Source organism: Phaenicophaeus curvirostris, chromosome 8 (assembly GCF_032191515.1).
Source record: "Phaenicophaeus curvirostris isolate KB17595 chromosome 8, BPBGC_Pcur_1.0, whole genome shotgun sequence".
NCBI lineage: Eukaryota > Metazoa > Chordata > Aves > Cuculiformes > Cuculidae > Phaenicophaeus > Phaenicophaeus curvirostris.
This window is the reverse complement of record NC_091399.1, coordinates 29,914,366-29,930,430: the sequence shown is the minus strand read 5'-3', so window position 1 is coordinate 29,930,430 and position 16,065 is coordinate 29,914,366. Positions and strand designations below refer to the sequence as shown.

Here is a 16,065-nt window from a genome sequence, read left to right as displayed (position 1 = left end):
CTATACAAATAGTCATTTGATAAACCTCTATAATCAAGAAAAGGTACCAATTCCACAGGCATTTCCTTGTCTTACCCTGTGCTGAACAGGGTCTTCAGAACTTGAGTTCTGATGATGAAAACTGAACTTTCATGCACATACCTGGTGGCATGAGGCCATGCAACTATCTAGCATCAGTAAATACAAACTTTATATAGACAGGTATACATGAAAAATATGGCTTGTGACAGATAACTGTAAGCCAAGCACTCTTACTAAGCCACAGAACAAAGTTTATTTATTGAATCTCCTCAAATTCTTTGTACAGTTTTGTTGCTAAATGGACACAACACACTGGCACAGTGCCTTTAATCTTTATTTCAATCATAAGTCCAACTTGAAAGAATTGGTAACACGTTTAATGGCATTTACAATAAATAAAATGACAAAAAAATCTCGTTCTTGCACAGACATTACAATCCACTCCAAGTTCAATATTGCCAAAACATTGTTTTTGCCTAAAAACTTGCTCCAAATGGTTTTCTTTGTTTCAGCATTTAAGTAACCAGGAAAGTATATGATGAGAGAAAACAGATACTCTATTCTGAACAGAACTTGTAAAAACCAGTATACTTACAAACAAAAGAGAATTAAATCTCTCTAATTAGATTAAAGAATCCTGTTTGAAGTCTTTTTGAAAAAACCCTGATTCTAACCTTCATATCAAAACACACAGTTTTGCTGGATCCTATCCTATGTCAGCACACTTATACAGTAAGATTTAAAGTACATTATTTCTTTTTGGGGGGTAGGTGGGAGAGGGGTGGGATTCATAAAGCAAAAGAATTAGCCTTGCACACTTAAAAAAGCAGTCATGGTCCATATGTTCTGTAGTAGTAAACAGCTATTTGTGTTCAGTCCATTGTTTGAGCTCCTACCACACTGAAAAAGATACTGTAGTTTATTCTTTGTTTCTGTACCCCCCTCCTCGCCAGTCCAGCAGCCTCAAGAACCTCAGCAAGATGAGAATTCATGCAAATACAAATCTGCCTGTGCAGATTAGATTGCAGGATGAGGACCAACATGTCTGATTCTAATTAGAAGCTAGGCTTAATTTAAAGCTTTTCCTAAACAGAGAAAGTAAACAATAAAGAAAAGCTGAACCCCAGGATTTTCAAATTGCAGTTCCTTGCAGTTTGCAACATCTATTAACATATCATAAACGAACAGTGTCAGTTAATGTAGGAAGAACCACTCTATCGCTAAAATTAGTTAAAATGCTCATCTTCAAGTCTTACGGAGCCTTTTTCACTGAAAGCTCAGAGCACGCAAGGAATGCACGGTTGGGCCCCCACAGACCTATGCATACAGTATAGGGGAGTGAAAAGGTTACTTTAAACAAAAGGCAGAATTACACCACATCTGTACAAACACTTAAATCCGTTTGTTTCAACTAGTTATCTGCTTATCCCAACTATTGCTGCTGACTATACTTGGCTCATTCAAGAGAACGTGATGAAGCAAGATCCAATTTATTAAGGGAATGAAACAGTTTTCTGCAGGTATATTCCCCTCAGCTGACCGCATCATAACAGAAGTGCAATAATCTACAATCTTTTCAAACAAACAGCTATTAAAATATACAATTTTAGGGAAACAAATTCACTAGTTTAACCATAAAAATGTTTCCCCATGTAACAAACCTTAAAGCATTCAGCAACACAGTATTTCAATAATAATACAGAAAATCCCTTCCACTTGTTACAAAAGACAGAACTGTTGCAAGATTTTGCTTATTGTACACTATTTAAGAGTTTGGCCATCTCGTGAAGACCATGCTATAATTAAGAATATAACTATCATTAAAAATAAATGAGTATGGAAATACTTTGACCTGACTTTGAAATTATATTCTTAATCTTTTGTGAATGAAGACAAGGTAAAGCCCAGGGCCATGTCATCCAGGTACTCAATAACTCACGAGACGGTTTACATCCAGAGTCATATGGAAGCACCAATTTCCGTAAAGTACTTTGTACGTCCATTACTGGACAGTATATTAAATAGTTTTGTGAGAACTGCTAAAACAGATTCTCATATTAACTGTGGTTTGACTTACAGAATTGAGGTTTGGGGACAACAGGGAATTTTGTGACAAAATTATACTCTGAAAAATATCTGCTAAATTTGGTCCAAGCATCTGAAAAATAAGGGGAAAAGGGTCTCTCATTGCTTAATTCTGCTGTTTAGTCGACCCTTAAAAAAAAAAAAAAAAAAGGTGTATGACAATGAGGAATAAGAACGGCTACCCAAGACAGGCACAGAAGTGTGAAACAATAAATAGTCTCCTCAGAGATGTTTTAACCGTGGTTTTGCTGTGTAACTGAACTTGCACTAACACAGATCCCTGAAATTTGTACACTATAGCCACAAGAAGTTATTACCTATTTAAAAAACAGATCCATTTGTAATCAACTGCTTTTCCAATCATCACTAGATATGTGAAAAACAATAAAAAAATCTTTTAAAACAATTACAAAGAGTGGACTGCAGTAGCAGCTATTCAAGCAAGATTCAAGCACAAGTTTAAACAAACTTTCAAGCTGTGAATTAGCCTTCTTTGTCGAAAATTTGTACAACTTTTTCAAAAACCTAAAAAAAGAGAGAAAAACGTTAATTTTATGAAGTGTTAGTCCCACAGTTTCTTCAAGTTAAACCACCACGCACAAGAACTGACAGTGTTTAAAAATATATACAGTTTTTTTCTAAGAACATCCACAGTAATTCTTTAATAGTAAAATTGGCATAAATTCTGGGAAACTGAGACAGAAAAGCAATACTACTTCAGAAAAGCAAAAGCTCATGAAAGTGAAAAAGACAAGGCACTGTTAAACGCAATCACTGAAAATGTGTTTAGTCCCACTAGCATTCAAGCGGAACTAATTGATTTCTTCAAGTTATTCCCATCTTAATCAGTTCTTCAAGAGTCAAAATGAGAGTTCCACAGCCTGCCTCAGTAATAAACATCACTGCCTAATTAGCACACTAACCACACATACACACAACTCAAAAGAACGCCAAAAATATTTACCCTGTCACCGTATAATTTTTTTTGCCTTATGTACTTACTTCATCAACAGATTTAGAGGCATCCACTTTTCTGACTTTTCCCATTCTCTCATACAAGTCTATTATAGGCTTAGTAGACTGCAAATAGGTATTAATTCTAGGAGGAAGCACAAAGGAAAAAAGCATTACATAGTAAAATATAAACAGAAGGGAAATTAAAAGTTTTGAAGATAGTACCTCTTTTCCAGACTCTCTCGATTATCATCACTCCTACCACTGCTCTTGCCTCTTTCAAGACAGCGGCCAATACATATCTACAAAAAACATCAAAAGGATGATTACAACTGAGAACACAAGGTGCTATCTTAGAAGTGGAACACAGCAAAAACCCTGAAAATCTAAATAGGCCTGGCACGCAAAATGTTTTCCAGATCACACAGTCATTTGGTTGGAAAAGATCTTTAAGATCATCAAGCTCAAACTGTACCTGTGCACTACTAAACCATATCCCCGAGCACCTTGTCTAGCCACATTTTAAATACCATAGTAAAGAAAATCCAGAAGATCATGTAGGTAATGTAGTCTATGTTCAGATCTAGTGAAAAAATTAGAACCCTGAAACTAACAACCCACCAAGTGAAAAAATTAATTTAACCTAAGTTTTTAAAGAGAAAAAAATAATCACACTTCTTAAAAATAATTTCAAATATGAAAAAAAAGTAACAATTTCTGTGGAAACTGGGGAAAAGGGTAAAAGGAAGAAAGCCAGCTTAAGGTGCTGGGATTCTCATATCAGTTTTTATGCCTCAAGGTTACTGACACATTAAAAAGACAGCATATCATGGCAGTTATTAAATGAATACACTCTATCACTGTCAAAATGCCCTTGTAATTTAATGACTTGCTGAATACAACGTTGATTACTGGCTATCCTATAGCATGGCTCATAACTAAGAGAGTTAAGCCTGTTGCTGCCAGCACTTTAGAATTAAAGCAGACATTGCTATCAAGTTCATTTTGGACTAAAGGACAGTTACCAAGAGTAAACAGAGCACTGTTTTCTGAAATTAACCAAATAATTTTGTATCATGTATTTAAAGTTTTCACAGATTTCCCTTAAGAGTACAGTTGTCTGAAGCACTTATTTGACATAATTTATTTGCACGATTATAACAAGTGCAATTAGCAGCCTGCTATTTCAAAACAATGCAGTTTTTCACCTGCAAAAACAAGTTGCCAAAAAATCCTTGAAACTCAACAGACCAAGTTTTCTACTCCTACACTGGTCCATCCACTACCTGACAGTTTTATTGCTGTTATTGAGCGATTCGCACAATATAGTGAGAAAGGAAGTTACAGAATAACACGCTTCATTACCTCATTGTCACAATCGAAAAAGAGAACAAAAGAAACATCCGCCTTTCCATCCATAGTCTTATTCCAGCCTTGAAGATTATCTTCATTCCTGGGAAATCCATCAATCAAGAACTTGTTCTTCTGGGAATTGGCAGCCATTGTTTGATCCATAGCCTGATAAAAGAGAATTCAATTCATCATCTCCTGCACATACAAGCATTTATCTACTACCTAAATTACCCCCAAAATGTTGACATGGTAAATTGAGAAGATTATTGCAGATTTACAAAATATATTTTAGTTTCACCTTCAATGCATGCTAATTAATTCACTTATGCCCCAATACAACCTTCAAAAAAACTGAATTCACTATTTCATAAAGTTCAAAAATTTCATAACACACAATCTCAGCTTTTAAAGTTGATTTTCTACAATATACTGGAAAGCACTGTTACATTATAAGATGCCAAAACATCCTTGATCTAGAGCAAATTCGAATGGAAAAACTCCAGATAAATGAAGTGCCATGAACGAGAGAAGCCTTTCCTGTCTCAAAGGAGATACTGCTGGTTGTTTCCCCAGACATCTAATAAGGATAGAGGCTGGAGCATTTCCTTCCACAGGAACATTAGCAGGTGCTCTACTCCTTCACCTGGCTATCTCTTTTCATAAAACTTAGTTTTATGAGACTTAGTACCTTCAAGGCCTCTAGTCTTCAGTCAAATATGCCTGAACTGACCTCGAAGTTCAAAAGCCAGTTAAGGGAAATACAAAATACAGAGTTTCACTGATTTCCCTAGAGCTACTAATAAAACAAAAAAACCCTAATCCATTCTCACATTTCCACAGCTATCAGAGGCCATCACCTACTGCCCTTCAACCAGCCAGAAAGAAACATAAGTAATTGCTAAGAGAAGCCCAGTAGGCGACGTGCACCTACACGGCTGCTGTTTCATACGAGATACGCAAGAGGGAAGGCAGCTCTTCCAGAATACAGTCATCGCTCTATCGCTTATTCTGCAAGAGTAAACCAGCAAGAAAATAGCCCTTTCCTTACCCTCTTCAGCAAGCTGATTGTTATTTCAACTGGTACAATTTCTCCTTCTTTTATGTAGTTCTCAATGAGTTCTCCATACTGTGAGCCTGGCCTTTTCCGTTCATCTCGAAGGAGGTCACCAGCAGAAAGGTGTGTGTAACCGTATTTCTGAAACGTGCAAAACAAACAGAAATAGACTCCCCTGAATTAGTACATGTGCAAACTTAACATCGGCCAACAATGTTAATCATATTTATCTTACCATCACAGCAGAAAAACACAGGGAATAGCATTTTGCTAGTGACAGATCTAATTCATCTTCAGTGCGTAATCTAAAAACACAGCACACTTGGTACGCACGGAAAGCACAGCAGTAGAGGGCTTCTTCAGTAAAATGCTTGACAGGGCTTTGCTTAGTATTTTTTCGTATTTATTGTATTTTTGTCCTGTTTTCAGAGGTAATTTTGTCATATTTGGAAACGGGACTGTCTCAAAGTCCTGAAAACACTTCTTGAAATGTTACACTGTGCAACGAGACATTTAACAATCACCAGACTAGATACTAGATACAAGCTACATCCCATCCTAACACCTCAACTACTTAAAATTTTAAGATGTTATCAGTTACCAGCTCAAGTCTTAATTTAAGAAGCAAAAAAGTTAGTGCCTTTCCTTGCTATGTATACACAACAGGTTTGTAATTTCATCTAATTACCTGCTTTTAAAGAAAAACACCAAGGCAATTCCAGGTCCTTTGGAGCTGGAGGAATGTTTTCTGACTCGTACTAAACATAGTACGAGTCAGAAATCCTTATGTTCCCGTTGTGGTTCTGGCACCAACTTCCTCCTCTACGTTGGCCAGATCGCTTGTAACTCTGCATCTAACACAGCAGCTACAAACCCTCCAAATCCAGCCCTGGCCACGTCCTCCCCTGGGATGAACTTGACAAACTCAGCAGGCAGCCCTTGAGGGAAAACTAGCGCTTTCTCATAACGATGATGTGGCAGACAAAGCTAAATAGCTACACTGGGTACCACCCTGTCACGCCGTGCACAGGAAACAGAGAGAGCAGAGAGATCAGGTCCTAATTTATCAATTCGGTATCAATATGTAGGAAAACGGCAAACACCATCACTCTTTTCTTTCACCTCAAACTACATATAAAAAAAAGTTGCTAGTGCAAAATACCATTCAAAAGTAATTATTATGCTTGAATTTCTCAGGCATTTATCATCATAAATAGACACCTAGTGCAAATAAATACAAATAAATAAATACAAATAAATTCTTACCAAAGAGATACACATTGTTATAAAGGAAATTTCAGAGCACAAAGCAATCATTTCTTCAGCTCATCTAACACCACAGGGAAACTAACCAAGCTTACTATGCTTCTTAACCAAATGCAGTCCAGAAAAACGTGCAATAAAGACATCTCCTTGACAATTATCTAAGGTAGCTATAGACCCAAACCAGAGTACACCATCTATACATACTCATCCTAAAGTTTTTACACAAAACAAAAGCAGCAGCAAAAAAAACTTTAGGGTTATCATCATCTTGGCTGCAATAACATCCAAAGCAGATTTCAAAAAAGGTGTCTGAGCAGCACAATAATATGACTACATACTTTTAAAAGCTGTGAACTTGGGATTTAAAAACTTGGCTACTGAACCAAGTACAACAGGAATATTACACAATTCACTAAATGACTTTAAAAGCATTTCAGTTGCTTTCCAATTTTAGTCACAAAAGCATGGGCAGTTAGTTAGAAACACAGAATCATCATAGAAAGAGTTGGGTTGGAAGGGACCTTAAAGATCATCCAGTTCCAACCCTCCTGCCATGGGCAGGGACACCTTCCACCAGACCAGGCTGCTCAAGGGTCCATCCAACCTGGCCTTGGACACTTCTGCCGTAGTCATAGTTTAAGAAGGTATATAATAATCTAGACCTCCAAAACTCTACACAGCTGGCAAAAAAAAAAAAAAGCAAGATTTTGCTGTAAACAACTGCAAAGAAAAAGCCCCACAAACATCTTCTGTAAGCTCACTGTACTCCTGCTTAATGTGCATTGTATTTGGCTATGCCTATTTAACTGCAAATATATATATGAACTATGAACTACAGAAGCCATAAACCAAAATAAATCTTTCCTTATATGCAAGAATCCTTACTCTGCTGAACCCTAAATTAACATGTAGTTCTTTGTGCTAAAGTTAAAGAATGATGATATTTTTAACATCAAGTATCTACAAAGCAGAAAACAGGAGGAAAATATAATCCCTTAGGTTTTAGAGGATTACCAAACCATTTAATTTTCCTTGGCATTTCCCTTTTCATGCATGAAAACGAAATTGAGTCAGACAATTTTTGGAATTCTCTGTCTTTTGAAACAGCAAACTAAAACAGGCTTTAACAGCTGAACAGGAAAGTAAAAGTGTTTTAAAGTGCTGTTGTAGAAATAGACTCGTTTTAGATAATAGTATATTGTATTCTAGAGTAACCTTCAGAATGGATTAACCAGGCTATAAGAAAAACAAACCTCTCCTTCAGGGGCAAAACATCTATTTGTTAACTGCACTGAGTCAAGAGCCAAAGAAAACACATCGGTTTAAACAATGCAAACAAGCACAAAGAAAGGTTTGGCTGCTGCTCCATACACAGAAGGCTTCAGAGATGCAGCGCTCACACTACTCTTGCCAGTTTTAATCAACACATACAAGGCACAAATTCTTTCATCTCAAGCGAGATAAGCCCTCTGCAAATGTCCTGAATTGGGGAAAATCGTCACATCCCCAAGAGCTCATGAAAAGGACTGTGATGTAACTGCACAAAAAAAATGGGGCAAAACACTCCTGTGTCCTGCCAAGGTTTGCATTGTGCCAGCACGACTTTCCAGCAGCGCCAAGCACATCTTGATGCAATCCCCAGAACGTGACTTGATGCTATTAGTGCTTAATTCTTCTCCTCCAAATTAAGAAAGGCAGCAGGACTGTGGCAGCCAAACAATGAAAAAGCAGTTTCTCCAGTTCTTGAAGGACACATATATGCCAGACTCATAAAGCCAGACTGAAAGGAAGAATAGAATCGTTCTATTCTTGAAATAGAAACTAGGTTAAAAAAAAAAATCCAAATACTCGCAGCCCAGCACCCAAAATCTGAGCAAAAAAGAAAATACAGAATTAACTCCTCCAAAACTTATTTGCAGGGTTGATGTTTTCTGCTGTGCTAGAGGACTGGCATGCTGTTCTACAAGAAGAAAAAAAAAAGATTATATCAGTAAGTTATTATACAAGTTCTTGTTATTTTTAAAACTGGTTTTATACTTGGAGAACCGTAATACAAATCTCTTACAAAAGTTAACTGTGAATAAAAAAATAGGAATCAGCCACCTTCAGTACCACTGTAAACTCCTTCCTCCTTTGCTTTCAAAAAAAAAAAAAATAAAACAAAACAATACAAAAAATCACAGTGCCATGGAAAGGTAAGCTCAATTTTCCATCACTCCCACCACAGAGGTGTTACTCAGAACAGCGCTTAGCAGCAGTATATGGAGTCGCTGTAAAACACTGCTCACTTTTTTGTCTCACAGTGGCCTGGTAAATCAGTTGTCACTCAGCAGGACAAACTGGGACATGCAAGCTGTGTGCTTCACATCCCCAAATCACAACCCATGACTGCAGTCACCCTGGGATGCCCTTCTCTCCCCTGTCCTACAGCCACGTGTAGTTTTCTTCTGTCAGACAGGATCTGCAATTCCCACTCTGCACACAGAAGATCTTTTGTGTTCAGTAAAACAATAAATAGATGAATACGACTGAAAATTCATGAGTCATATACGTGTCACACTCGACTAAGACGTTGTCTGCTTTGGCAATCTTCTCCAGGCAGTGAGGAAAGATCTGTGGAGCGCACAGCCAGCTTTCCAGGGGGACAAGGTTTATTTCTGATTCAGCCCTGTGTGGTCCAGCAACACATCCCTCCGCTAAACACACAGCTTGAGATTTCCCTAAGTGAGCAGAAGCCAAGAAAAAGCAAGAGAAACACAAATTACTACTTTGACCTTGACTCCTATCTTGGCTTATCATCATTACTCTGAAAATGAAAGTCACACGGCTTAAGATCTAAACAAATAAAATACAAACTTTTATTGCCCTAGTTCTGACCTGTCATATCTTGGGCAACCTTAATAAACAACTGAAATTTGCTACAGAAACCGTTCAAGAACCAGTTCAAATAAAACCAGAACATGTCAAAGCCTGCAGTCTCCACATTTTTTTAACCTAAAAAAGCTTTCGTCTGTCCTATCAGCAGTTAGCACACAGAATTAAAACGCCAGGGTACAAACTACAGTGCAGTAACAGATACTCTGTGTGCTTACTCCAATAAAAAAAAATAGAAGACATTTTCTTCATTTGAAATATGTTCTTGCCTCTGGGGGAGGAAAAACAAACAAAACACCACATTAACAAAGCAAAATGCACAAAGAAGATCCCACTGACAGTGCCCTCAGGGAAGGAGGGGACAAACAGAGTCCCCCAGTGCTTCAGGAACTCTAAGCTCAAAAATAAGCAACCAGTACGTTTGGGAAAGTCTACACTCCATGCCCACTGCTCTGCAAAATGGAAGCACATAGGGATAAATCTTGAGGGAGCACAACTAAATGACTGTTCTCCAAAGTTCATAAATAAAAACTTAAATTTAAAAAAAAACAAACTGAGAACTTAAGGCTAAGTAGAATACTAATACTTGGCACTCTTTAAATAAAGATTTCCGAAGTTGAATTTAAAGCAAACAATTTTGAAAAAGTTTTTATTTCAAGGAAGTTAATGTCACACACAACAGCAAAACCTAAATCTCCTCCTACTCCTACTTTCAGAAGAGTGTTTCTGATACAATGAGTTCTTTGCATTGCTTTCTTCACCATAGGAAATCTCCTTACATACCTCAAAGCAACTTAACAGCTTTTTCCATTTGGATATTAACTTATGCTCTTATAAGAGAAGGCTCAGCATGGCACCTCGTGTAAGTCGTTTCAGATTTAACCACAAGCACACAAGACAGGGCTGTGGTGGAGCTGAATTATTTTAGGTACACAGAGAGGGGTGTCTTGCACACCCCAAATCCCTACAGAATCACCTTGCCAAAACAAGCAAACAAACAAACCACAACCCAAATCCTGTTTAGAATAAAGACAAATGATTTAGTTATTATTCTTCCCAGCACCTGAAGATGCAAGCTCATAAGGATTTCAAATTTAAGTACATGAAAGCATACATTGCGCAGAGGATGCATTTTTCCCTTGACTTTACCATAACCTTTTTATAAGCAAAGTTCAGAAGTAAAAAACACATTCATTTTGTCCTACACACACAAAATAATCTCACAGTCACACAAGACACGAATACTGTGGAAAGCATGAAGGTTATTGCAGGAACCTGCATTTAAATGACATCATTCAACTGCCTGCTGAAATATTCTGCCTCGCACAACAGCAACGGTCCCAGATGATGGTAAGCTCCACCTAACAGAGCTGTGGAAGGTGTCAGAAATTAATCTGAACAGCTAGAAAGGAGAGGGCAAGAACTTAAGAGGGAATCCTGCTTCATCCCTTCTTAAATAGAAGGAAGTGGTCCAGAGCAGCAGTTCTGTTGCAGCTGCATTTCAGTGACAATTCTGTGAGTTTGTGGAATGTACACACAAGCCTTCTGTCTGTATCGGAGAAAACCAGCCTGGTTCAGCTGTCTCCTTCAACCTTATCTGTGAAGATAAAGAAACCTAATCGCTTACCTGCTGTTCCCTTTCATACACTGTGTCAATATCTATTTCCGCTTGTTATTGCATCTTCTTCCCATAAATTATTTCTCCATTTTGGTCCAAATTTGGCATGAATAAATGCCTTTGCCAGCACACACGTACTGAGTAGTTATGATTTAGGCTAGTACTTAACAAATACATGTTTTGCCTACAATGTGTGACAGCCACCTCCCCTCTCTGGGAATGTAAAGCATAGTCAGCAAAACAATTACAATGCCTCTTTGAAAAATTGTTCCCAGGTAGTAATAGCTCTACAAAACACAGGTACCCTTTGTTTGTTAATAATATCATTTAATGCTAAAGTTACCCACGTTCTAACCTCAGCAAAGGAAGACTTCCACATGCGATGTGCTGTCCCAAATCTCCAGTATGAATAGCAACTGAGAAATATTTATAGTTCATATTGACTTTTTGTTCAGCACAAACTTCAGATTTACAGCAAGATACTGGGTCAGATTCATTCCAAATGTAAACTAATATCATTCAGTCCATTTACAACACGGATGAATGAGGTTTATTATTACTCAGCTACAGCCCTCTTTTCTCTCTGGCAAGCCACCAACAGGGCTTAAAATCCAAACAAAAATACACCTTCCACCTAAAGGCAGCACTGACTGCATACAGGTTATTCAACCGCCCGCATCAGGGCTCTCTGGGGACTGCCAGGAGCCAGGCCAAGGATGCATGCTTAAAAAAAAGGTGCTGCTCTCCAGTACCTCTGCTGCATTTCATCAACGCTTCCCTGTTCACGCCACCTTATTCTAAAGCGTCCCGGCAAGCCACATCAGTTCAACTCTCCCTTCAACTACCTCAGACTCGCTCTCCCTCAAAGTTTAGCCAGGGGCTTCTGTAGGGGTGTCCAAGAGAGGAGGAAAAACACCCATCACCGTCAGCAGATCCACATGCTTTCTACTGGCAGCCCACTGACTTCAAGTAACTTTTTTCCATGCAGTGAACAGGATTAGCAGAATTAAAGCAAATTTACATTTATTAGTATTTGAACTTCCCTTTCCAGGCTTAGAAAATAAATAAGGTACAAGCAAAGTTAACTTTCTTTCATTTTTAGCTGCAACTATAATTTAAGCAGCAATGACTCATTTGAACGCCTCCTAATAAAGTGGTCTTTATCCAATTATATAGCCCTATCAAGCCAAAAGCATTTATACCTCTAAAAGCAGGCCAGCAGCCACACAAGGTACTTCAGCCCTAAGGCTACAATTAACAGTTTGGTGAAAGCCATTAATGATGGCCTACAAGATTCCTGTACAGTTTAAGTTCATTTGTTTGCTGTGCACCAGAGGCAGAATTTGACTTCACCAAAAAGAATTTATGAGCACTATGAACCTTTCATCCCACAACTTAATTTAATGAATAAGCCAATTTGAATGTGAGTCTGTAATTTGAGGTTAAAATCTTTCAGAACTAAAGTCGTAACGGTAGTTTTCGGTCTGGACCATATTCACCATAACTTAGTTGCACAACACTGAGGACTGGGGTATAATGGCAGTGCGGATAAACTGCAATAGCACAGCCAGGGCATCACCAGAACAGACAACACACAAAATGTAGCTGTAGGGGTTTTTTTCCACTAACAGCTGAGAAAAATGGTCATTGCTGCAGTTTAGTCAATTCTTTCAGCACAAGTATAGACAAATTGTGATGCCACAAGGCTTTCAAAGAGAAAAATATATACAACTGCTCAGGAAAAGAAAAAAAAAAAAAAGAAAGAAAAAAAAAAAGCTGTTTCAAATCCAACATGCACACATTTGGAATCCTTCAGCCTTAATTACTTCTGTAATTGCCCACCCAAATGCAATGCGCTTACCCCTGGGTTTTTGGTTTTAATAAGAACAATATTTTACCATGTAGCATTCATCATTCCTTCTTAGATACTTGTTCTAGCTTAAAGGGCCGTGAAAATGTATCTGGAAAACTAAAAATCTGAAATGTCTAGCAGAACATCTTCTCGACCTATACTGTCAAATTTAGGTTATCTGAAAAAAGAGAACAAGATTAATCTTCTATGGGGTCAGGACACCCTTCGACCTCTATCAAATTCTCCTATAGAATAAAACCTTAGTTTTATTTTTAACATCTTACTTTCACAACTTACTGACGTGGCACCGGGTCAGAAAGCCAACACCCTGCAACGTACGAGCTCTTACATTTACGGGACAGATTCAGAAGGCATGGACCTTGATCCTAAGGTGTTCCCAGCCACCATGAGCCACCTCGCCTCCGGCTCCAGGCACGGGAGTGGCACCCCCGCAGCCACCCCCGCGGCAGGACCGGTCTGACAGCGTCGGGGTGCGGGATCCGGGATGCAGGATGCTGGATCCGGGATGCAGGATCCGGGATGCGGGATCCGGGATGCTGAGCCACCGGTGGAAAGGGACGCTGGGGGCCAAGGGAAGGGTCCAGCCCCTGGCTAAGCCGCCTGCCCGCACCCCTTCTCCGGCTGACGGGGAGATGGGGCTCAGAGCGTTTTACTTGATCGCCTTTTCCAAGGGGATCGGCGCCGCACAAGTGCCCGGACCGGGCGATGGGGATGCCCCATCACAGCCCCGCGGAGCCCCGCGCGGTCCCGCACCCCTCCCACCAAACACCCCACGGTCCCCACGGCAGAGCCCCCTCCCCAGCCTTGTGACCCTTCCCCCCTCCACCGACTGCCCCACGGACCCCACGGGTGCAGAACCCCCGTGCCCCCCTCCAGCCCCATGGAGCGGCACAGACCTAGCCCCGTACCCACCACCTACCTACCGACCCACGGACCCCACGGGTGCAGGACCCCCGCAGCCCCCTCCCGCCCCACGGAGCGGCACAGACCCCACCAGGGCTGGGGGGGGGGGCGGTAAGGCACCGGTGCAGTCCCGCAGCCTCCGGACCCCCCGCCCTCACCTCCACGATCCGAGCGCACTGCGTGCCCTTGCCCGCCCCGGGCCCGCCGAGGACGAAGACGACGACGGGCTTCATGGCGAGAAGGAGGCGGCGGCGGAGCAGCAGCAGCACCGCGGCGGGCGGGGAGGGAGCGAGCGGCGGCGCTGGGGCAGAGCCGGCCGAGCCGCCCCCGCCGAGCAGAAGCGCTTCCGGGTCCCGCGGCGGCGGCACAGGCGCAGCCGGGCCCTGCCCGCTCCTCGGGGGGAAAGCGGCGCCCGGGGCCTCGTGAGGGAGTTGGAGCGAGCGAGTAGCCCCTGTCAGGCTGGGCAACGCGAGGCAGCGGCCTCCATCAGTGTGTGCAGCCGGACAGGAGCTGGGGACGGAATGTGTGCACTGTGCAGTGCTCCAGACTAGGAGAAGTCTGGCTGGAGAGCTGCGCGGAGAAGGACCTGGGGGTGTTGGTTGACAGCGACTGACATGAGCCAGCAGTGGCCCAGGTGGCCAAGAAGGCCAATGGCATCTTGGCTTGGATCAGAAACGGTGTGACCAGCAGGTCCAGGGAGGTTATTCTCCCTCTGTACTCGGCACTGGTGAGACCGCTCCTCGAATCCTGTGTTCAGTTCTGGGCCCCTCACCACAAGAAGGATGTTGAGGCTCTGGAGCGAGTCCAGAGAAGAGCAACGAAGCTGGTGAAGGGGCTGGAGAACAGGCCTTATGAGGAATGGCTGAGAGAGCTGGGGGTGTTTAGCCTGGAGAAGAGGAGGCTGAGGGGAGACCTCATTGCTCTCTACAACCACCTGAAAGGAGGTTGTGGAGAGGGGGGTGCTGGCCTCTCCTCCAAAGTGACAGGGGACAGGGACGCGAGGGAATGGCCTCAAGCTCCACCGGGGGAGATTTAGGCTGGACATTAGGAAAAAATTCTTCACAGAAAGGGTCATTGGGCACTGGAACAGGCTGCCCAGGGAAGTGGTTGAGTCACCTTCCCTGGAGGGGTTTAAAAGATGGGTAGACGAGGCGCTGAGGGACATGGTTTAGCGATTGATGGGAACAGTTGGACCCGATGATCCAGTGGGTCCTTTCCAACCTGGTGATTCTGTGATTCTAAAGAATGAACGGTGCCTGGAAACGTGTTCTAAAGAAATCATGCTAAGAGAGGGATGTTTTGTCTGACTTTCAAAAAACTAAAACTACTTAGGTGAAACTTCACTCTCTCTTAAACCAAACATATTCCACGTTTTGTAACAGAACCATTTCTTGTATCAGTGTCGGTTTACTTTGATGCCTCAGTGAAGCCACCACAGTGCTTCCTGCCATGAACAAGTCCTACAGGAAGCAGCTGAGGGAACAGGGGCTGTTTAGCCTGGAGTAGAGGAGGCTGCTAATGAAAACGCCAGGGCATCACCTCTCAAAGACTAGTTCTGGAGTTGAAGCAAGCGAGCATCCTTTATCCGGCCTGGGCAATACGAGGAGCGATCTCCATCAGTGCGCGCGGCACCGCCCCCCGCGCTACCATGGCAACCGCGCCGCCGCCCCTCCCGCCTCCCCGACCGTTTCTCAGCCCGCGGGCGCGCGCCGATGGGTTCCCCTCCCCGCGCGCCGATTGGCTGTCACGGCGTGGGGGGGCGGGATCGAGAGCGCAGCTGCGCTTTGATTGGTCGAGCCGCTCCCTCACTCGCGCTCTGATTGGCTGGAAGCGGGTGGAGGGGGGCGGGTGCGCGCCGATTGGCCGATCCGTCTCCCTTAGGCGCTCGCCGACTGGCTGGAGGCAGGTAGTGGGCGGGGCGTTAGAGAGAGGCGTGCTCTGATTGGTCGAGCGGCTCGCCCTGCCGCGCGCTGATTGGCTGACGGGCGGGAGGGCGGGAGCGCGGGCGGCTGCGCGTTCTGATTGGGCGGCGGCCGTTGGCGGCGGGGAACGAGGCGGGCGGCG

The 16,065-nt window shown here is 42.3% G+C and overlaps 1 protein-coding gene across 1 annotated transcript; it reads right to left on the bottom strand.

Moving 5' to 3' along the window:
- Nucleotides 1–337: 337 nt before the first annotated feature.
- On the bottom strand, nt 338–14,351 carry CMPK1 (cytidine/uridine monophosphate kinase 1). The gene is made up of 6 exons (XM_069863032.1): nt 14,160–14,351; nt 5,462–5,608; nt 4,426–4,578; nt 3,286–3,362; nt 3,109–3,205; nt 338–2,631 (listed from the first exon to the last, which is right to left on the bottom strand). The coding sequence occupies exons 1-6, from the start codon at nt 14,232–14,234 to the stop codon at nt 2,590–2,592; spliced, it is 591 nt and encodes a 196-aa protein (XP_069719133.1). The 5' UTR covers nt 14,235–14,351; the 3' UTR covers nt 338–2,589.
- Nucleotides 14,352–16,065: the final 1,714 nt, after the last annotated feature.